Source organism: Amphiura filiformis, chromosome 19, assembly GCF_039555335.1.
Source record: "Amphiura filiformis chromosome 19, Afil_fr2py, whole genome shotgun sequence".
NCBI lineage: Eukaryota > Metazoa > Echinodermata > Ophiuroidea > Amphilepidida > Amphiuridae > Amphiura > Amphiura filiformis.
In genome coordinates, this window is record NC_092646.1 from 26,721,413 (window position 1) to 26,744,690 (window position 23,278).

Sequence of the window (23,278 nt, forward strand, 5' to 3'; positions counted from 1 at the left end):
AGTATATAAAGAAGAATTGGAAAAAAATATATATAGTTTTAGCCTTTATTATCTTTATAAAACGAAATAGGAAAATGCAACTGTGAAGGGTTTTCACAGATCATCACATCACAGTTGCTATCGAGTTGTGGAACTTCATTACAAAATTAAATTTTTACACGAAAGATGCTGAATTAAACTCGACTATTTCTGATGCTGATTAGAATTTGGACAGACCAGGGACTGTATATACCAGAGTTGTAACGAGTCAAGTCATTTCATGGTTGAGTCAAGTCAATTCTCGCAATATCTCGAGTCGAGTCAAATGATTCAAGTTACTGTACAATCTCTATGGGGAAAATCCGAGTCTCGAGTCCCCGGACAGACATTATTCAGTTATGAAACAAACTAGTAGTTTATAGACCTTATCCATATTTTAGTTTGTTCCCTTACATATTGACAGCACCATATTATTATAAGGAAACATGACACAGTAATATGACACCGCAATAAGGCAGTTATACATGTATCATAATTGCATTTTTATTCTAATGCACAGCTGAGAAGAGCAGATGTTTAATATAAATTTCATATTGACCATAAAATCCATTCCCCCCCTATGGAAGACACATCCTATCATCCACAGAGGCAGTGTGAACTTCAAATGGGGTTATTGCACTACGAAATCCATTGTGATTGAGATTTATTCAAGATTCTGACATTTTCTTGACTATTTCTTGACATTTCTATTGTAAAGAAATAGTTCAGAACAGTTAAGAAATAGTCAAGAAAATGTCCGAATCTGAACTAAATCTTAACAAATGAACTTCCTACCTGAATGAGTGACTCCATTTAAAAGTCACACTCCCCATGTGGATGACTAAGGTCATGTCTTCCATAGGGTGTATGGATTTCAAATATAACAGCCCATTGAAGAGTAGACATCAATATTGCAATAAAGGATACCTTGATAAACAACTACAACATATTGGTTACTATACACATTATTTGGGTCACTAAGGATGTAAGAATTTATCAATAGACAAATACAAGTTTTCTACTTACTTTATTTCTAGGCTTTTGATACTAGGGTTTGCTATCTTGATTGCAAATGCGTGGAGGGGGGGGGGGGGCAATTCTAGACACGCTAGAACTAGATGAACTAGTTCAACAGAAAAAGCAGTGAAGCAATATAAGTGGGGGGGGTAATCTTTATTGGAATGTATTTTCTTCATCATGCAATACAACTTGCTCCTTAAACATGAACAATGCCATCGAGTCTTGTGGTAAATGCAGCAAGCCCAGGCCCGTACCGTAGCCAGGGGATGGGAAAGGGATAGATGACCACCACATTCACCAACGCCCCAAACAAATCCCCTCAAATCTACCCAAAATACCCTATAATCCCCTAAAATTCCATCCTAAATCACCCAAATTTGGTCAAGATCAACCAAAATTTCTCTCAAAATCCTCCCTGAATCCTCATACTTTTGTCTGGTCCCCTAAAAAGTCCACTTTTCCAAAAATCTGTTCAAAGAAGTAAAAATCTGTCTTCCCAAAAATAATTCCAGACTCATGGGCCCCGAGTCAGCTGGGAAAGCGCCTGTGTTTAAGATGGAATACCCTTCCTAGTAGCATAAAAAACCAAGAAAGTATAATGTAGAAACCATGGATTTGTCATCAAAATATCTTTTGCTTATTATACCGATAGCACACAAAGCCCTTCTACCTTTGGTGTAACTGCATGTTGCTGCCTTTTTCTGCCAAGTACATGTAGTGCACAAATTGGCATGTCTGTGATTCCCACTGTGCATCTTACTTTGCTGGTTTCAATCGGTGGGTCTTTGGAACTTACTAATGGGCTATTCCAGTTGAAATCCACACACCCCCAGTGGAAGACACAACCTTGACCTCCCACACAGGGGGTGTAGATTTCAAATGGAGTTGCCAATTCAGGTAACTACATTTGAAATTCACACTCCCTGTGTGAAAGATTAAAGTCATGACTTCCAGGGGGTGTATGGATTTCAACTGGAATATCCTATTTGTAACCTGATAGATTTCTACACAGAAGAAAAGTCTTAAAACCCAATTTTGAGCCAAAAAAAAGTTCGTTTTGAAATACACATGGGGATAAAGAATGTTTGCACATACCTACATGTATGGAGGTCCCTACACTATGAAAACAAACAGGGAATCACATATAAACATTGTAGATTTTAAAGGTAAGGGACCGTTCAAACACTTGTTAGGGGGGCCCTGAAATTTTTGACCCTCCTAAGGGGGGGGCCTGAAAAAATAACCACAAATTTTCTGGGAAAATTAAGTTTATATGCTTTTCTATGGGGTTGACCGATAATTTTCATGTCAAAAGGGGCCCTGAAATTTTCAAGGTCTGTTAAGGGGGGGGCCCGAAAATTTTTTGCGATAAAATTTTTTTGCATCAGGCGCCCCCTACAAGTGTTTGTGAACGGTCCCAAACCCAAATGCTAGACTGTACTAACTCAACCATAGATTCCAGTTAATTGATTGGTGTAATTGTACTATATTATCATATTATTTACTGCCCCATTACCTGGAATGAAACGCATAGGCCTACTGGCATCACTTCCATCTATTTAATAGTGTTGCCCATAGTAAATTTTGTACTTAGACGACAGAAAAAAATCTGTTCTACCGGCCCGACCGACCAAATTTGCATTTTTGATTTTTTTTAAAATTTTGCTAAAATCATGTAAAATCAGCCTCTTTTGGGCCAAAATTGATTTATTTTGACAGAACATTTTTTGAAAATGTTTGCAAAAAATCTTCAGATTTTGGTGAAATTTTAAGCAATTTTAGCTTCCAGAAAAAACTGACCGACCCTACTTGACAGGTTCATCCACCCGTAGAACAGGCCAGGGTTTTTTTTTTTCTTTGCCTTGGTATGGTTTCATTCATCGCAGACATAATGTGTGTCACTCATGCTGGATGTTATTCATAGTAAGCATATTTTTATCATTTGGTTTCAAATTTTCTATAAATTATTGCAGCCTGAAGGTAAATATCTAAACATCAAATAACCAAAATATTTAAATGAGTTATAAAATTAATATTCACTGCAGTTGCATTGACAGTAAAACACCACATCCCCTCATTTAAAGATGGATGAATTTATCTTTCAATCCATATTTCATCCACTCACCAGCAGATAATATTTGTATACTATTACACTTTTTTTAAAATCCATGTAGCTTATTTCAAATTCACTGTATGGAAAAGCAAATTACGGCAAATCTACAGATTGTCAATATCATAAATGTTTTATTTTGAATTTTTTGAATATTGTAGAATTAATAGCTTGAATAATAACTTTCCTGCATATTATATAAATTAGGCAGGCTTAGGCAAATTTGAATGAATGAATGAATGACTTTAAACAATTGAACTTTATCACATTATAACTTGTCTGCATATGTGACGTGTCATGTCAAAAGGAGACACTTTTGGGCAGGTTATCAATTTTGAGGTTTTTACATATCTTAAGTTTAGAGATATTTTGCTCCACAACACCGTTTTCCCAATGAAATCGGAGATTCCTAAGCCAAGATATTGAGTTTGTAAGTCTTGGTATTATAAAATTGGAAATTGAGATATCGGCCTTTAAAAATATTATTGACAATGCTGAGAGTAGGAATACCTTGACAAATGTCTCAAAAAACACAAGATGCCAGTTATATTCCAGTCTGAAACTATCAGACAATATTTTAAACATTAATAACATCACAATTTCAAGCAACAAACCCAAATTGTGAAAAAAAATCACCCTGGGCAGATTTTTGGCTATTTCTCCATTTACGATCCTGCCCAAAAGTGTCTCCTTTTGACATGACACGTCACATATTTTATTTGCAGGCTTATGAAAGGCCTATGAAAAATGTGTACCGCAAGATTTTGTTGAACAATATTTTTATAACAAGTCATCAAGAAATTTACTTAAAAAAAATACCATATTAATAATTTATAAAACCATTTGCTACAAAAATGGTTCACATTTTCATGTTAGATCATCTAAAACTTCATTCAAATTCAGAGGAAAAAACAGGCTTTGAAATTATTAATATGCTGCCATAAATGCTGCCATAAATGCTGCAATGGTAATAATTATTAATGACAAAAAGTGCAATGTTGGCATTTTACATTACAATACCAGCCTTATCAGTGAATAGAGATCGGGCAAATTCATTTAAAGACCACACTCCCCCTGTGGAAGATTTTGAAAATATCTTCCACAGGTGGAGTATGACTTTCAAATGGAATTAGCACATTAACCAACTCTATTTGAAACTCACCTCCCTCTGTGGAAGATTCAGGTTGAATCTTTCTCAGAGGGTGTATGAAATTCAAATTGATTAGCATATACCATCACAAATCCATCACAGACATAGAACTTAAGTGATAGATACAATGTACACAGGGCTCCTAATGACAAGAAAGCTACTGTGTTTTTTGGCCCTAGTATTGGCATATGGTACTAAAGGAAAAACAAGTAATTAAACAAATACAACCAAACAAACAAACGAACACAAAATCTACATATATGTGTTTAATTAACTTATTCACACTGTTTGATTAAAAACTGTTTTAATATTCAATAATATCTTGAATGAAACAAATTTCTGAATTGTAGGACCTAACATATTTTCCATAGGTAATGTTTATTCAATTTCACCTACTTTTAGCTTGGTAACAATTAAGTATGGGGTTCAGCAACATATTCAAAACCACAACAACTGGTACTGGTACCTGACATTATGGAGCTTATTTTTTATCATGACCTAATTTGAAAATATTTTGTAACAACATTTGTATTCACATGAAGAATTGCTTAGCCAGAAAATATGCTGGGTCCAAAGATACCAACAAACTTTTATACCATGTTTTAAAAAACATGATTATGATTTCAATATATAATTAATAAGTTAATTAATGTCAAAGTTAATTGAACACATATTTTATGAAAAACAAAACATGTCCTCAGGCCCAAGTACGAGGGGGTATCAAAACGTTTTAGAAATCGCCCAGAAGTGAAAGAGCTATATCAATGAAATTTTGTCAGTGCAATCACTGGTCCTTATGTACACTATGGTGCAAAAATGGTCTCATAAGTATGTTTACGTTTTTTTACAGGAGCTGGATGTCACTACCTGCCTATGTAACCACATAACCAGTCGCTTTTTGGAAAAGGAATTTTTATTTCATCACAGATTTTCTGGGCACTGTAACCCTTAAAATGGAACTTAATCATGCCTCAATTTTCTCCATTTTGTTGGTTATGCCATTACATAGGCAGGTAGTGACATCTAGCTCCTGTAAAAAAAGTAAACATACCTATGAGATCATTTTTGGACCATAATGTACATAAGGACCAGTGATTGCACTGACAAAATTTCATTGATATAGCTCTTTCACTTCTGGGCGATTTCTAAAACTTTTGATACCCCCTCGTACAGGTGAATAAAAATGAAGAAAAAAAAAAGTGTCCTGAAAATCATGCTACATGTTTATAAATATCATTATTTATTTTGGCAATTGACATTAGCTTCTCCTACAGCCTTATTTATGACAGACTATACATGGCATTGGGCAATTCCATTTAAAAGCCACCCCCCTGTGGAAGATTTTGGAAATGATCACATTAAGCAGCTCCATTTGAAACTCACCCTCCCTCTGTGGAAGATTCAGGTTGGATCTTTCTAAGAGAGTGTATGAATTTCAAATGGAGCTGCTTAATGTGTTCATTCCATTAGAAATTCATACTCCCCCTGTGGAAGATATTGCCAAAATCTTCCACAGGGGTAGTGTGGATTTTAAATAGAATAGCCCATATTTTGCATTAGTTGGCAATGATTAAGAAAGCTTTGTACACCATTTCAAAGCAATATTTTCCCGACAGCTTTATACAAATTAATATTTATTTGCATATTTTCCTATAGCTCGATGCCATACCCAAGTGAGTACTGGGCTAATCCAATTGTAATCCACACTCCCTATGGTAGACATGACCTTAATCTTCCACACAAGGAAGTACGAATTTCAAATAGGGTTACCTGAATGAGCGACTCGATTCAAAATCTACTTCCTGTATGAGGGTGAATAAGGGCATGTCTTCCATAGGGGGTGTATGGATTTCAACTGGAATAGCCTTCAACATGAAATGAAAGCTTTTACATGACACATAGGAAATGAGTACCAGCTTCTTTCTAATTTTTTCTGCTCATATTCTGATGCTCAATATGTTCAATTAAAATACCTTACTGCAGCAATTTACATTAGAATAAATTTGTTCCTTAAGTTTGGGCGTACAGTAATCCAACTAAAATATTAAAGCGTGATACCAGCATCTATATCCACTTGCATGTATACATTATTTGCTTAATTTCACTGCTATATTTTTTCAATCAATGATGTGACAATCTATACTGCTTCAACCTAGAAGTACAAATCAAATCTGTGGCATTGGGGGTCAATGCTTTGTGCGTGTTAAAAAATGTGACGCATAGAGCGTGGTGCGCTCGGCAAGTATAAATCGCGCAGCAGTTGGCGCGTCAAAGCATTTACACACGCACAGTAAATAATTGTCTCATACCTCCAGTTTCCGAGGTCTATTTACTTTGTACTTCTGGGTTGACAGACTATACATGGTAGAGCAGTACCACAGCTATTCCAGTTGAAATCCACACACCCTCACACAGGGGGGGTGTAGATTTCAAATGGACTGACCCATTCAGGTAACCCCATTTGAAATTTACACTCTGTGTGTGGAAGTGTAAGGTCATGCATGTCTTCCATAGGGGGTGTATTATATATTTCAATTGGAAAAGCCCATTGACCTGGATTTAGGAATTACCACATTGATGCAGATTGATCGCAACAGTTGGAGAAAGCTCCGCAGCCGACTGATGATGATGATGTAGATAGCCTCTATAGAGACAAGGCTTGAAGGCTGGTATGAATTCTGGTTAGATTTAGATTTGACAAGTACACAAAACATGGGCACAAAATAGCCTTTTGAACAAATATTTTTGTCAATGCCAAAAATTACACATATATATCAGGGCCACCATTTGCGTATCCTTATAGTGTAAAAATATTCATGAGTTAGACTAGTGTAAAGACTCCAATGAGGAATTAAGCAGCCGTATGGAATAAAGCTGTATAATCTTTCAATAGTGAAGCTTTTGTGCTAGGCTAATTCCATATAGTTTTGCATGTAGAATAAGGGTTTATTAGTCCTCAGCATCAAAGGAAGTATTTTGAGCCCAACGTAGACCTATATGCTACTTGACAATCACAAGCCACTGTGAATTCTTTCCTTTGGTATATAGCTGATGGTGTCAGATAGTAATCTGACGAAGATCTCCCTAAAATTCCTGGAGGTTAGTGAAGTGACATTTGCAGTTTAATTCTACTTTATACAGGTATCATCACTTTCAATACTCAATCGCAAAGTAGGTGGGTCAAACTGTTCTTTACTGTTGTCATTGACTTAAAATTGATGAAATTACAACAATACGCTCATATATTGAAAATGGATCTAACAGACAGCACACAAATCCTGATTGCGCTATTGGGAGCCAAAATATTTATCATATTAAATTTTTATAGAAAAAACCTAAACGCTCATTGCAAGATATCTATTTTATTGCTTTTTTGGACCACTTTTTTTTGCTACAATATACTGCATTGTGCTTCCAAATATTATGTGGCTTATTGTGTTCTATCACTTGATACAAAGCTGTTTATATGGCCATATGCATACGATATAAATAGAATGCAGTAATACTTCAGTGTCTATATATAAATCCTCTTATATATTTCATTGAGAAGGTAAAGATAATGCAATATTTTACAATACAGGAATTTGACATCCCCCCTCCCGAACAAATATTTTGTTTGAAGATGTGCCACATAGATTCTAACATATTGCCAAATTTGGGCACATTTGTCTCATCTGAAACCCACCGAAAAAATAAGTATGTGAGGGGGCATCACTATACCAAACTGACTAAAAATGAACCCCAAAACCATGGCACATACCCATATCCCATCAAACATGGGGGATCAGACAGTAATATGAGTCATGCATCGTCAACAGGTCTTGTACAAGCATAGGATCCCACACAAGCAGGGTCTTAGCTAGTCCCAAGTCCGACCATCATATTGGACAGGAAAATGTATCCTTATTATTATAATCTGTTGAAAAGGTTTTATTAAGTAGATCAAATTCCTAAATAATCAGAATATGAAGGCCATGGCAACACAATTGAACCTCCCAGTCCAATTTTACACAAATGATGAACAATTCTAAATTTCTATCTAAGACACTGCATCCAACAACTCCCTCCCCAAAATGACACAAGCAAATTCTCATTTAACCCCCTGAGAACTACCATCTTTCTTACACCGTTTCTGATTGATAAATTATGGATATATTTATCTAAGTGACCGATAAAATTGCAGCTTCAAAATTTTAAGTTCAATCCTCTTCAGCTGCACAACTGATTCTTATCCATGTCGCTGATTGGCTTGATAACTCATATAATGCTTCTAGTAGCCAATCACAACTAGCATTAGTTAAAAAGTATCTGCTTCCATCACAGAGCAGATATAATTGGGCTATTCCAGTTAAAATCCATTCCCCCTATGTAAGACATGGCCTTAGTCTCCCACACAATAGATGTTGATTTCAAATGGAGTCACCCATTCAGGTAACCCATTTGAAATTCACACTCCCTGTGTATGGAAGATCAAGGTGGTGTCTTCCAGGGGGTGTATGGATATCAACTGGACTAGCCCATTCTTCATGAGCCAAATAAATTGTTTCTAATAGATACAATACATACAATACTATTCATTCAAACACAAATGAATCAGGGATCCATAAAACACTATATACATACATGTATGTAAGGTAATGTCAAATAAGTAAATAGTAGATTTTTCATTTCAATTATTGGTGTCATTGCTTTTTCTGCACAGCATTTTGATGTAAACATATGCTTACACAACTGGGACAAGTCAAAGTAGTAGAACACTAGAACTATACTACAGCAGGAACATTTCACTATAATATCTAATTGGTCCTATTAGCACTATCAGTGCCCCAAAAGGTACCGATGGCTCCTTCTATCATGCCCTATAGAGGTAGTCATTGTGACGTCAACGCTACCATCTTGTGGGTACGGAGTGGCTTGTTGCCAAGATCAACGCGCTGACGCTTGACTGAAGAGGTGCGTCACATGCTGCGACTTCCGAGTAATCGGAGACGTAATGTCTAACGCATGACATGCAGAATGGTAGTACCACAAGATGGCGGATCCCGCGGAAAAAGCTGGTGGCCTCTATACATTTGCATAGTGCTCTCATTCTTTTATTTAAATGAGAAACTTTAACTTACCACTATGCAAATGTTCATTATTATGCTTGATACAATTTATTATATCTCCAGGGTGTGATAGAAAGTGTCATCGCTACCTAAACAGGCACATATAGCACTATAGGACCATATTAGACATGAAGTATACACAGAATTAGGCTTATTGTCATAAATTCATCGAGGGAATTCGCAGCTATATTCTGCATGCTGTATAGTCCCTACCTTGAGACTCCACTTACTCTGTAGGCTTATACTTAAACTGTAGTTAATACCATATATCCTGATCCTAAATACAATGAATTAAACCATGTTCCCATTAGAAAATACTGTTGCTCAAAGAAGATTAGTCACTCTTCCTTATCAATTAAGCACACATTAACTTTGTATGCATAATGAGGAACAAATGAAGATACAGCTCGTTCCCAATAAACATAACTGAACACAGATCAAAATAAGCAAACGTGCAGTTGCCTTGTGACAAAGTACTCGATGCAGCACTTCACTTCATAAGTTATGTTTAATGTGAAAAAACCTCTACAATGCATTATCATTGGACATACGATGGGCTCAAGGACCTACAATGAATCAAAAATGTTAGTGAGATTGACCCCTGATTGTACAACCTATAGCCTAGATATAACCAAGGAAGTTGACTAGTCACACACAAGTCAGTCATGTCAACATTAATGTCATTTGAAAGTTAAAAAGCTCCATATAAATATATGGACAAAACTCTAACATACCAAACATCTGCATCTTTTACATTAGATTTAGAGAGAGTCTTAATGAACCTTTGGTTTAGCATATGCAACTTACAAACACTCACTGAATACCCGATATCTCGTTTCAGCTGATGCCATTTTCTATCCCGATCTGAAAAGAAATGAAACAAAAATCGGAAGAAAAATGGATGAAAGGTGGTTCTTTGGACACATCAAAAATATAAAATCCCATGAAAACATAGATCTTGAGATGCCAATTGTTAAATTTAAACTGTTAAACCAAACAGATAATAAATCTACCTATCTAGTTTACATAAATACATGCACAAATGTTACACCTACATACAAATGCATACACACTCATCCCCCCTCACCCCCGACAGAAATACACATTTACTGCAGACGCACAGATGTATACACACCCTCAAATGCTATCAAAACAAGTAAGTCTGAAACAAACAGACCTCTGTGAATCGAAAAATGTGCTCCTTTATAGGTGGGTTCATAATTTAAATGTGGAAAAAGATAATCTTTTGTACCAAGGCATGTGCACACACCGATAGAAATTAGAAAACATTTACTACAGACACACACATTCACACATTACTGGCCTTACATCAGACTACTGCACCCCAAACTGCAGACACCCCACCCACCTACAAACACACCCCCACATCAGGCAATTTTTCATCTTCATTCAGATTCAGAAAAAAATACCTTAATGATATTATATAAAGTAACTCTTTGCATGCTAAAATATTAAACATTTTGGCTGGACACAACTTTAAAAAAATATATTCCAGATTGATTTTTGTCAGAGAACTTCACAAGGGAACAATTTCTTCAGATATATTCTCACTAGCATACATATACAGAAGTAATAAACTCTCATGCACCAACTGCATATAATATGTTTTTTTTTTTTTAGAGCACAAGATTCTTGTAAACGTATCAATAATGTAATCAGCATCTTTGCAAGTACTGTCTCCTTTTCTCTAAAATTTGTCTGAAGATTTCAAAACATATCTACTCTTTGGCTCAAAAAAAGATGTCAAATCATTTTAAATACAATTACAACTGCAGTTTCTTTAGAAAAACAAACATGCAACGAGTTGAGTTGTAATATTTCTAAGCCCTAAACCCAAACCTTTAACCACGGTAGCTTCCAATGCCCCATCATCTTGATCGTGATCGACGCTGTCTCCTAGGTGACTCTGAACTCCGTCGTCTGATTGGTGATCTTGAACGGGATCGTGAACGTCGACGTCCTGTGTAACGTGGTGGTGATCGTGAATTTGACCTTGAGTAGCTGCGCCTAGAGGAGTGCTTCCGTGCCGAATTTTTGTCACGGGAGCGTGAGCGAGATCTAAGAGAAGAAAACGCCAGCAATTTTCGTAATATTGTTGCATCTTTAAACATTGGTGTTACGAATTACAAAGTTGAATGTTTCTCGTTTTTGGTGAATGAGACAAAATTTAACTTCAGATTATTTGTGATATTTCGTTGCACCTACAAGTATCCAAATCAGTAATCATATTTATGTATTGTCATTTTATAAACATAAGATTAATAATAAATCTGCAAAGAATTGTTTCTCTTATGTACCAATATTCCACATTTAACAATATATGCACAATGAACATATTGTAACAAAGGTTTAGAACGACACATAAATACCAAGTATACCACCTTTGTTTCTTATGCAACTGTGCTTTTTCTAAGTCTCTGGTGTACTAAATTGGGGTTTTCATAGCGCTCTGCCCATCTTGGTACAAGTTTTCGTTAACAAAGGGGTCACCTTCGGGTGTTCGTTATCGAAGGAGTCACCTTCGGGAATTCAACTGGCTGCAAAGGATTAGACAATGTTCTCAACACATCCTCAGCCACCCTATGGATTACCTTGACCTGCTTCGTGCGCTCGATCGGCTCGACGATCGGGAGCTTCGAGAAGATCGTGATCTGGAGTACGAAGAAGAGTGCCCTCTTGAGCGGCTCTTTGAGTGGGATCTGGATCTGGATCTTGATCTGGATCGAGACTTGCTGGGTTTGGTGGTGGTGGGTTTGGGTGGTAAAACATCATCAGTTAAAGCGTATGCAGATAGGTCACCATCATCATCATCATCCTGAAACATAGGGAAATAAATTATCACTTTACTAATTAATATAGATATTACACAAGTGCAACATGGTTTATGGGGAATTGGGCAAAAAAAAAATTGTTGTGTTGCCCTCAGTGACCGACCCTAAATCCTGAAAAATCAGGGTCACATTTTTTTTAATGACGATTTTTACAGATATGTTCAAAAAATCAATGTTTTTCACCTAAAATTAATATTTTATTGAATGACCCTCCCCGCACCCCTTATTCAATGTTGTATACCAAACGCCACATTTTTTAAATGGTCTATATTTTTGCTCCAACATTGGTTGGTGGGGGAGGGAGGGGATTCGATATAGGTTGGAAACTATACAAATAAAATATCATATGGTGAACTTTATATGACCAGTTTATTGAACAGAGGGCGCGAAATATGAACAAGTCCCAGGGAAATTTGCACTTGATTGTAGTCTTAAATTGATTATCCAACAAGTATCCAGTAGTCAAAATTGACAAATCTCCCTTATGGAAGAAGCATTATTTAATATTTAGTGGGTTTTTTTAAAAACTGAAGGTTTAAAAAAAGAAAAAGTTAATCGACCAACAGAGATTTTTTTTGGCCTTAGTAAAAACAATTCCAAGAGACCAACAGTTTTCACAATACATGTTTACAAATTCCTTGTCAGCTGACCGCTTTTGTTGTTCAACCTTGAAATAGTTACAGCTCACTGCATTTTAAATGAACTAGGCATGAAATTTTACTTGCATTTTAACTAGTGGTGAGTTTGCTTTTTAGCTGCTGAAAGTCAAGGTCAGAGTCCGTTCAATATTCACATTGGAGGGGGTGGGAGTTTTGACCAAAAAAGTGACAAAAAATCCGGCGTTTCCTCCTTGTGGCTACTCAAAATTTGTGGATTTCCATTGGTTACCTCTTTTCTCCATTTTAAACTTAACATTCTCCCCTCATGGTTAAAAAAATTCAAATGCCCAAAAAGTATCAGATTCCACCTTAAAACTCCCACTACCCCCGGTGGAAATATTGAATGGTCCCTTAGAGTAATGACATGTCAGACTTATAAAAAAAGTACAGGTCAACTAAAAATTAGAGAATAAAAGATAGGATTTTGTCTTTTGTCTATCCAATATCGTGTCATAATGGATAGGCTGGCCAATATTTTGTGTAGTGGATACCGGCACTTTTATTTTTATTCAGTTTAAGTATAATTTTTATAAGTAAAACTTTTTTTTTCCAGAAAAAATAAAAGTTACTTCTGTGAAGACAACCCCATTGTTTTAAATGAATGAAACCTTTACGAACATCTAAGCCGCAGAATTGTGTTCTTAGTTTGCAAAACGCGAACACATTATCGCACGATCATTGAGGATAAACAAGCGTGGTGCCGTTGCTGACTATTCACTATCGTGTCATAATGTATAGGCGACAACCAAACAATGGTTTCTGTTCATTGAGGTACATTTCGTCACTATCGACCCATGTTACATTAGGCAAAAAAAAAAAATAATGGTTTGTCTCAAAGCTCACGAGTGGTTTGAAAACAAATGCGAAATGCGATTGATTTTTTTTTTTAATTCCCGACTTTTTCCATGGTATTTGGAGAAAAAAATCTGATTTTGCCGAATTTTTCTGGAAAAACTAAAATGTTGTTTTTTTTAAATAAAAAATTTCCGCATTTCTTTTTTTCCAAATCTCACGATTTTACAAATGCGCGCGCGAGCTTTGAGACAAACCTTTTTTTTTGGGCCTTAGGTAGCAAATCAGTATACAAACTTGAAATGGAAGAAATGCATTATGGGAAGTGAAAGATGTAAGGTATAAGGACGTAAGTGTAAGGACGTATGACGTCCTGTCAACCAGACCAAAAATGCCGTACTGCGCAGGTCAGCAACCAATCACGCCGCGCCTTTGCTCTGACGTCAGACGCAAACTAGTTTTTTTAATTCGGTTTTCAATTATAGAATCGTGAATTTAAAAAACAAGTAAAACAGTCAAAAATGGCACAGCTCTAAAAATTAATTGTGCGAAAAATTCCACCTTTTAATAACTCATTAATTCTCTTCATTTACTTACATCAGAATCCAATTTATAGGCATCTAAGTTATCATCATCACCACTTTCTTCATCGTCATCGTCCTCCTCTACCTCAACTGGTTTTATAGGCTGAGGTACTGGTTTGGGTGGCTCCTTACCTCGGTATTTCTTTTTCTTGCGACCAAACTGAAATACAATGAGATGTAAATCAGAGATGAATAGTTTCCTATTACTTAAGGTGGTACTATAATTTTGCATTTTTCTCAAAAAATAACTTAACACTGGTAACAAAAGCTATGTATATTATAGGGGCAAGGAATCCAATTACTTCACTGAAATTTCAATGATTCAAGACAAGTGGTTCATTATAAACTGAGCTCAAAAAGAAAATTTTTTACAACTTGTGAATCACAAGGTCATATCTTAAAATACTATCAATCAAAATGAACCAAAATTACACATAGGATTACCTTAATACTCTACTCAAAACACATGTCAGTAACCAAGCAGTTGTCCAACTGACACAACAGCAAAATGCACTGTCATGGGAAAGCTTCCTGGACTTCCTTCACTTTCACAGCCCAACATTTGGCACCCAGGACAAAAAATCTGTGAGAATGCACACAAGATCCTTGCACAGATGATAAAACGGTGCTGCTTTCTGCTTTTCATACACTTTTATCATGAAACAGGGCTGGGCTGTGAATGTGGTCCAGGAAGCTGTCCCATGTCAGTGCATTTTGCTGTTGTGTCAGTTGGATAACTGCTTGGTTACTGACATGTGTTAAGAGTAGAGTATTGAAGTAGATCTGTGTGTAATTTTGGTTCAATTTGATGGATAGGATTTCAAGATATGACCTTGTGAAAAATTATAAGTTTCTTTTTGAGCTCAGTTTATATGTTAAAAAATGAGGTACATTCTAGCGGTACCTCTTTTCTTATCACAAATAACGTACCGCTTGTCTTGAGTCACTGAAATTCCAGTGTAGTAACTGGATTCCTTGCCCCTATAATATACATAACTTGTTACCAGTGTGTTATTATTTTTTGAGAAAAATGCAAAAATAGTCACAAATTTATCTTGGGGTGTAGTACCACACACCTTACGGGCTCGGATAGCAACATTTGCACAGTATTTGAAAGTGGTTAAACATGTGATTTTCATGTTGCTTAGATTTTACTTTGTACAGCTGCATTTTTACTCAGCTCAATAAAATAGCCACTGAGTCATTATTAATCCACACTAGTGATTTTACAGTTATGGGAGCAAAAGATGTTGATTCAATTATCCACTATATCATTTTGACCAAATACATCATACTTTTGAATCCAGTGGTTTTTCAAACTGTTACTTTATTTTGATACACCCTGTATTTCAAGCCAGAAGGACACTTCTTCCGATTGGCAGCCATCCAACCACCCCACCATCCCCTGGCTGGTATGCCACTTCCCCCACATCCACCCAACCACCCCCGATTGGAATATCACTTCCCCTGGTTGGCAGCAACCTTTAAGATATGCCACTGCATCCTTACCTCATCAAATTCGCCATCAGAATCATCCTTCCTCTCATTATATTCCACATTGTCACGCTCATTGTATCCACCTCCATAACCTGATCAAGACAAAGTACACATTGAAAATTAAGAGACTTTCAAAGACCAATTCCTAGTCAGTGGTTGTGGTTTTACTTGTAGGCGCCAAATTTCATTGGTTCCAGCATGTCGTCTATCACACAGTTTACTGCAGTGTCCCAGTCATCTAATATTTTATCATACTGGTGCCGGTATTCACTACTCAAAATATTGGACCTGCCTGTCGTATATCACACGGCAGAAGATAGTAAACACAAAAATTCCTATCGCTTGTTCTCCAAGTACTGTTCAACCAACCAAGATTTTGGAATTTGAAACAACATTTTCTCATTTGAGCCCAAATAAGATAAATTTAACCAGATTTTATAAAATGTCAACAATTTTCAACACAAAACATAAAACATATTAAAATAAAACTGGCAAATATTTACAGTTGGATTGAACACAAGGTGCAACTAAACTGGAATTGGAATCTTTATTATCTTTCACTGGAATCTTCCACAAGGGGTGTGAAGGTTATTAATGGAATAGCCCAATTTCTTTGGCTGACATATTTGTTTGTTTTATGGTCGCTCCATGTGGAGAGTCAGTTGGGACCAGGCTTAAACAAAATGCTCAAGCCAGGCAGAAAAGCCTATAGCTGACCTATGTGGAAAGAAAAGCGAGTCAGATTTGAAGATAAAGATCAAAGAAAAGAAGACCATTCCCAACAATCATGAGAACAATTTCACTGTCATCACCTGGGTCAAGTTCTTATTGTCGCTGGGTGGGAAAAACCTCATATCTAATTCCAAAGGTCAAAATGCAAAACCTCATATTTATGTAAAAAGTGGGCCCCAATTACAAAACCTCATAAGTCATAATGTGCAATTTTGCTCAAATTCAATTTTTGTGTGTCAACTTGAAGAAAATGTCCCAACACACCTTCTGGTGCTTCCCTTTTATCGGTAAATTGCATAAGTGTCTGTAAATAACCAAAAGAGCAACACCATGTTCTATGTAAATTCTGTTAATTTTTAACCGTTTTTCGCGTCTCACTCAAAATCGTTATATATGAGGTTTTGTAATTGGGGCCCACTTTTTACCTATGAGGTTTTGCATTTGGCCTTAGGAATTATATATATACGAGGTTTTTCCCACCCAGCGATGTTATTCTCTTGCGTAGACCTACCTGTTCTTGCTTCTACTCTTCCAACTTTTGGTGATTTACACAGGTTGCATTCATTCCTACGAGCCCAATTCACATTGCCACAACTATTACATATAACAAAAAAAAAAACAAAAAAAAATAGAAATAGGTTTACAGTTGAAACTAATTAAATTAAACTTCAACACTACTTGTTTACATGTATTTTGCTTACCTGGAGCGCGTTCGAGGAACTTCCTTGTCGTCAGCCGATGTTGTTAGCTCTGATGTTTTCATGATTTACATTTATTGTATTCTATGCATATTAAATACCGTAATGTTCCTAATAAATATCCCAGGAAATGAAAAAAGTTTAAAAATCTAGATTAACATTGTGAAGACGCACTTCCAGTTTGTTTTGGGTTTAAATCCAAGATCCACAAAAATAGTGTATTTATTGATATACCACAAAATTACAGATTATATTTACATTTAACCCTAACAAGCCTGAATACTACAAAACACTACAAACAACTTCACTGCATGTGGGATGATGCAATCAGCCTAGTGATATTTAGTGATATATGGCCCGATCAGCGTAAGACCCTTTGCTAAGTGTCGGCGACCTAGTGCTTGGCATGTGAGGGGTCTCAGCTTTGAATCCCACCCAGAGCAAACAACTTTTTTTGTTTTCTCTCTTTATTTCTCCCTTCTTTCCCTTCCAGTCACCAAAAACCCTTCGGGCGTTAGGGCTAATTAGTTAATGTAAGAATGAGATTACTTGTGAAATTCTACTATAAATTGGATACCTGAGTAAAAGAAGGGCCCATCTCCATCAACAGGTTTTCGAAGGTATTAACCAAAAACACAATATTTGGAAAACTTTTAAGAGACAGACTGTTTTCATCTTGAGGAGACCTTTAGTACTGGTACATGAACATACATGTTATTAGGCCAAAAAAAAGGTTTGTCTCAAAGCTTGCACGCGCATTTGTAAAATCGCGAGATTTGAAAAACGAGAAATGCAGAAATTTATTTTATTTCAAAAAAAAATTTTTTAAATTAAATTAAACTTTTTTTCTCAAAATACCATAAAAACACAAAGTCGGGAATAAAAAAAAAAAAATTGCATTTCGCATTTGTTTTTTGCCTTATCTACAATAATATAGAATAAGGTATGGTAATACCAAAAAGTTCCTTTTCTGTACATGTAGGACTAATATCCATAGTTAGACTAAGGTGATTTGTAGTGTGCATACAAGCTTGTAAGTCTAATCACTGTCAACATTACTTACGTTTTACACTGCCAATCGTCTTCATTAAAGAGGCCTCTGCTCCTCTCAGCCATATTCTTGCCAATGGCTATTCCTCCTGCTTTGATTGTGGCACTGCTCGTCTTCTCTGTAATGTCAATTGTCAAGTCAAGAATTTACTCATAGTGACTATGAAATAACAGTAGGCCTACAATTCAGTGCTGGAAAAAATGCAATATTTCCTGGGAACATCATCAAAATTTCCCTCCAAGTTTGCAAAATTTCCCTCCAGTATTGAAAATGTTCCCATTATTTCTTATGTATATCTTTGTTTAGAAGACAAAAATTTCCCTCCCAATAGCAAAATTTCCCTCCAAAGAGCAAAATTTCCTGGGAACATGGTTCTCAAGTTCCCCACTTTTCAGGCATGAGTACAAACTTTATTTATTTCCTTCTTTGATTTTCTCTCTCCTTTTCTTTTTCCTTCATCTTTTTCTTTACCCCTCTTTCATTTTTCCTTACTTCCTTCATGATCTTACAGACTCTTTACATTTACACCTAATATACATAAATCTATTATCTATTATGGTTCATCAGCCTTGGTTTTTTACCAGATGATGTTTCTTCTTTACAGCACACTAGCTACTTTTATGATGCTTTCCTGTGTTCTGTTTTTGTGTTGTCTTTGTATTTTGACAGAGGAGCATGTTGTAATTTGAAATCTGCCATACCCTTGTGGAAGATTTTTAGAAACATCTGCCACACAGGGAGTAAGTTTTTTGAATGGAATTGGCCAGGGTTAATTATTTTGAACCCATACTCCCCCCCTGTATTATGGCTTTACCTATATTACATTGTATCTTTCACAACTGGAGTGAGTATTTCAAATGAAATTACCCAATTGTTTATTCTATTTGAAACCCATACTCCCTCTGTGGAAGACTTTAGCTAAATCTTCTACAGGGAAAGTGTGGATTTCAATGGAATAGCCCCATGTAGATTCTAGCAGGACTCACCTGCACCACATCTGTTGCACTGGGTTCTCCTTGCAAAGTTGACATTTCCACAACTGAAAAATATATCAAAAGATTTTTTTTTAATATAAAATGTTTTCATATCATTTGTTGATGGTTTCTTTTCAAATTTCAATCTCATTTTACTAATAATCATAAAGTTACATCAAAATTCCAAAAAAATGATTTGGCCTAGGAATGAACTAGAACACCCACGTAGATGGCCCTGGTCTGTGAACATGGCCCACAAACTTTATTGCCCATTAGCTGGCCAACAACCGGCCAGGATTTAAACATCTATAGACAAGAAAATACACACACAAAATTACAAGATTGCACTTTACATATCATAAACATATTGAAAACAAAAAGAAGGATGGTCCTATAATAATATCTTCCCTACCGAGTGTCACGCTACATCATTACACTAAGCTTCCACAGAAAAATTGCTCTCGTTTGCTCTGATTGATGTGTGTCCTGTTAACGCAGCTGTGTACTCTAGACATTGTTTCTTTCACGAAATTGAGCTTTTTTGATATGTTTGCCCTTTAATACAGGCCATCATTTATTTCAAATTTTGGAAAATTATGATCCTCCATATTGGGACCATCCTGAGTTACTTGAGAAGTCTAGCTTATTTGCTCACAAATAGCTTCACATTTGAGGCTAGAGTCCTGAGCTAAATCTTGTAGAAATCAATGAAGAATGACACAGTATAACGCAATGGAAGTTCGGAAGTAAACACAGCCGTTCACGACAGGTAATCGCATCAAAAATGTTGGTAAAATTGCACTCCAACTAAATTTTAGACTGAGCACTCAAAATAAGTATTGTAACTAAATTGTGTGCAAATTATTCAAAGCTAGAGTTCTCAAGTAACTCCTGGGGCTAGACAAGACCGAATCATTAATTGTCATCTACCAACTCGATTTAGATGGGCACAGATGCATGTAACATTCAGACTCAGAAATCTGACGCGAATCCGTGAATTGATTCGCGCAAAGATTCTCGTAAAACATCAACCAGGTGAATCCATACTGGATTCGCGTAGTGCATTGGCAGTTTACAGAAAGAAAAAAATATGTACCAAGTTTGACTCCCAGTTTGACTATTTATTAGGGTGCATCAGATGCCCCTCATGTCAATGGATTCATCTGTCCCTAGTCTTAAAATGTTCCTATTGTCACAAAACTAACATGTGCCAAGTTTGAATTAATTCGGAGGTCGTCCTGGGGGCCACCGAGGGCCTAAAGTGACAATGTGCGTTCCTATGTAGTAAAGTCTGTTGACCCCTGTACCATTCCCATTAGAGGTCGATCGTACAATCTAAAATAGCTTCCATATCAAAACCGTTAAGACTTAGAAGCTCAAATCTTTTGCGCTTATAGTACTGATAATCATCTTGAATCGGTGATAAAATTAATCACCAACAAAATGAGCATGTGTGGAATTGGCACAAGCGCCCTCGATACAAAATTTCAGTGAAATAGGCATTTTGTGGTAATTTTTACTTCAAATTTTACAAATGTTGATGTCCTGGTTGTCATTACACTTTTACAAAGCAGATTTTCTGAACTTTAGATCAATATATAATACATATTAACAACTTTCAGTGTGAAATAAAGTATTATAGCACTTGGTTAAGACAGAAATTATAGATTTTCCCAAGAATATGGACTGTGGGGGCGCTTTTGACAATAAAACACACACAGTCATTTCTTTGGAGATGGATTTTCATCACAGATTCAAAGATGATTATCAGTACGCTTAGCTCCCAAGATTTGAGCTTCTAAATCCAAACGGTTTTGATATGGCAGCTACTTTAAATTGTTCGATCGGCTTCTAATTGGAATTGTACAGGGGTCAACGAACTTTACTACATAGGAACACACATTGTAACTTTAGGCTCTCGGTGGCCCCCAGGACGACCTCCGAATTAATTCAAACTTGGCACATGTTAGTTTTGTGACAATAGGAACATTTTAAGACTAGGGACAGATGAATCCATTGACATGAGGGGCATCTGATGCACCCTACTATTTATACTTCATTTTTTAAGCAACCGAACCCCCAAAATGGCGAATCATGGTATACTATAATTTACTTAAAATAATCATTAATAATTTGTACAATAATACAGATTTGAGAGGGCATTTTAAAAGCAAAACAGCCATTGGTTGCAGGCCGATCTTTAGTTCGCCAGAGTCGCCATCTTGGATGACTAAATCAGAAAGTATGCAGGCAGTATTTTTTTTTCAATCATTGTGCAGCGGGAGCGGGATGTAGATTTGCGCGAATCAAGGATTTTCGCAAAATTCTCATGCAAGAATCCAAATGGATTCACCCGCACTGCCACGGATTTCTAGGCCTGACATTGGTTCTGTGCATGTAAAATTTTGCCTGTGCATGCCAAATTTTGTGAATTGACCCCTGGTTAGCGTTCGTATTGTGTCGGACAGTTGGACACATGAAAATATTTATTGAGAGTTAAGTCACACACTATTTGCTCGAGAAGTCCAGCCACGAATTTGCTCACCGATGAGCTTCACATTCGAGGCTTGAGACTGTTGCATTTGAAATCTAGTTGGAGCCCCTGAATTAAGCATGACACTGTGTAAATAATCGAAGGTCCAAACCTCAAAAACGTGCCATAGTTTTTGGGTCCCATTGTACCCTATAAATGGATCGGGGATTCTGGCTTGTGTTGTGATTGGTCGCTCAGATTAGTCACGATTATCGCACTTTCAGTTTCCCACGCGTTTGAACGGGAATTGGATTGCCTACTTTTTCGATGTCTAGTGAGCAAATTTTTCAATATTTTGAGAAAATGATGTCAAATTTTCTATTCTGTATTGTTTGGTAATAATGTCTTTTGCCAATAGTATGTTTAAAGTTGTAATTTTGTGTTTTTGATCGCAAAGATCGGATATTTTCGTTCGATTCAATTCTGAACCCTTTGCAAGGGTGCCGATTTCGCAGAACTTTGACGATAATTTTGCCTTTTGGACACTAAAATGCTTTCGATCCTTAATTTTGTTTCAACCGAGTCTTAAATTAGCAAGCACAATACGGTTGGTACCACTTTTATATACATTGATAAAATTTTAAAGATTTTTTTTCAAGTTTTTAACCGGCGCAAAGCGTTAAGTGTGTATTTCCCATTGACATCCAAAATGGGAAATACGAGTCTGATGGACATAGGAACGGCGTCCATGAGACTCAGCGAGTCTAGCTCAGATCTTGTTTGAATTTAATATTTGTTCCTGTGATCCAGCAGCCAGCAACTTTGCACCCAAGTACGACAATCCCAGAGACGGATTTATTTTAGGTGGGGCACCCGGCACGCCCCCCTAATTTTTGCAGAGCGGCGCCGCCCTCCCCACACGTACACATGCACAATCCACATGCACTAATTTGCATCTGGAGCCGGAGCGGCACGCGCGCAGGCCCGACTTTGTCTTTGTGTGGGCCCGAGGGAGGTACTCATGGGCAGAAAAAAGGATTTATTTGAAAATTTAACTTCAGATTTCATCTTCCAAGCTGTCTAGTTGCTGAATTCGGAAACCTGTACACATTTTGTACTGGGACCAGTTTTTTCATCACTCATTTTCTTTCTACTTTGGTTATCAAATCCCCTAAAATCCCGCAAGCAATTAGGAAAATATCACAATAAACTACAGTTCAAAAAGGTATGGTTATAAGTGTAGCTCTTACCTTTGATCGGAACAAACCCAGTCCCCATCACTTCCCGAAAATTTACGGGCCGACATTTTGTTATTGACAAAATTGAATATTGATCACAAATCGATTTTATCGTGTATGATGAGCACCAACGATGCAGTCGCTCAATGTATTTTCAGAGCTTTTCAGAGCTTTTCAGGAATTGGAAATGAGGCGGGGTGGTTGGGGAGATTTTTCCCGGGGGCCTCTTTCAAGGGAAGATCCTACAACGTAGCTGCCGGGGGGCAAAATTGCCTATATCAGTTCGGGGCACTGCTAATTCAAAGACGTCTGTGATATCAAA

At 36.6% G+C, this 23,278-nt stretch overlaps 1 protein-coding gene across 1 annotated transcript; it reads right to left on the reverse strand.

The window, feature by feature from the left end:
* Nucleotides 1-8,969: 8,969 nt before the first annotated feature.
* Nucleotides 8,970-23,064, reverse strand: LOC140141118 (uncharacterized). The gene is made up of 9 exons (XM_072162903.1): nt 22,969-23,064; nt 19,258-19,310; nt 18,284-18,389; nt 17,034-17,116; nt 15,803-15,882; nt 14,307-14,453; nt 12,019-12,242; nt 11,267-11,485; nt 8,970-10,270 (listed from the first exon to the last, which is right to left on the reverse strand). The coding sequence occupies exons 1-8, from the start codon at nt 23,022-23,024 to the stop codon at nt 11,296-11,298; spliced, it is 939 nt and encodes a 312-aa protein (XP_072019004.1). The 5' UTR covers nt 23,025-23,064; the 3' UTR covers nt 8,970-10,270; nt 11,267-11,295.
* Between the last annotated feature and the right edge of the window lie 214 nt (nt 23,065-23,278).

Excerpts from the sequence above, each read along its gene's own strand:
- LOC140141118 (XM_072162903.1), bottom strand. The coding sequence starts at position 23,024 with ATGTCGGCCCGTAAATTTTCGGGAAGTGATGGGGACTGGGTTTGTTCC. Across the intron at positions 19,311-22,968 it reads TGGGTTTGTTCCGATCAAAG|TTGTGGAAATGTCAACTTTG; the intron begins GTAAGAGCTACA and ends TATATTTTTCAG. Across the intron at positions 17,117-18,283 it reads GACGATTGGCAGTGTAAAAC|TTGTGGCAATGTGAATTGGG; the intron begins GTAAGTAATGTT and ends TATATGTAATAG.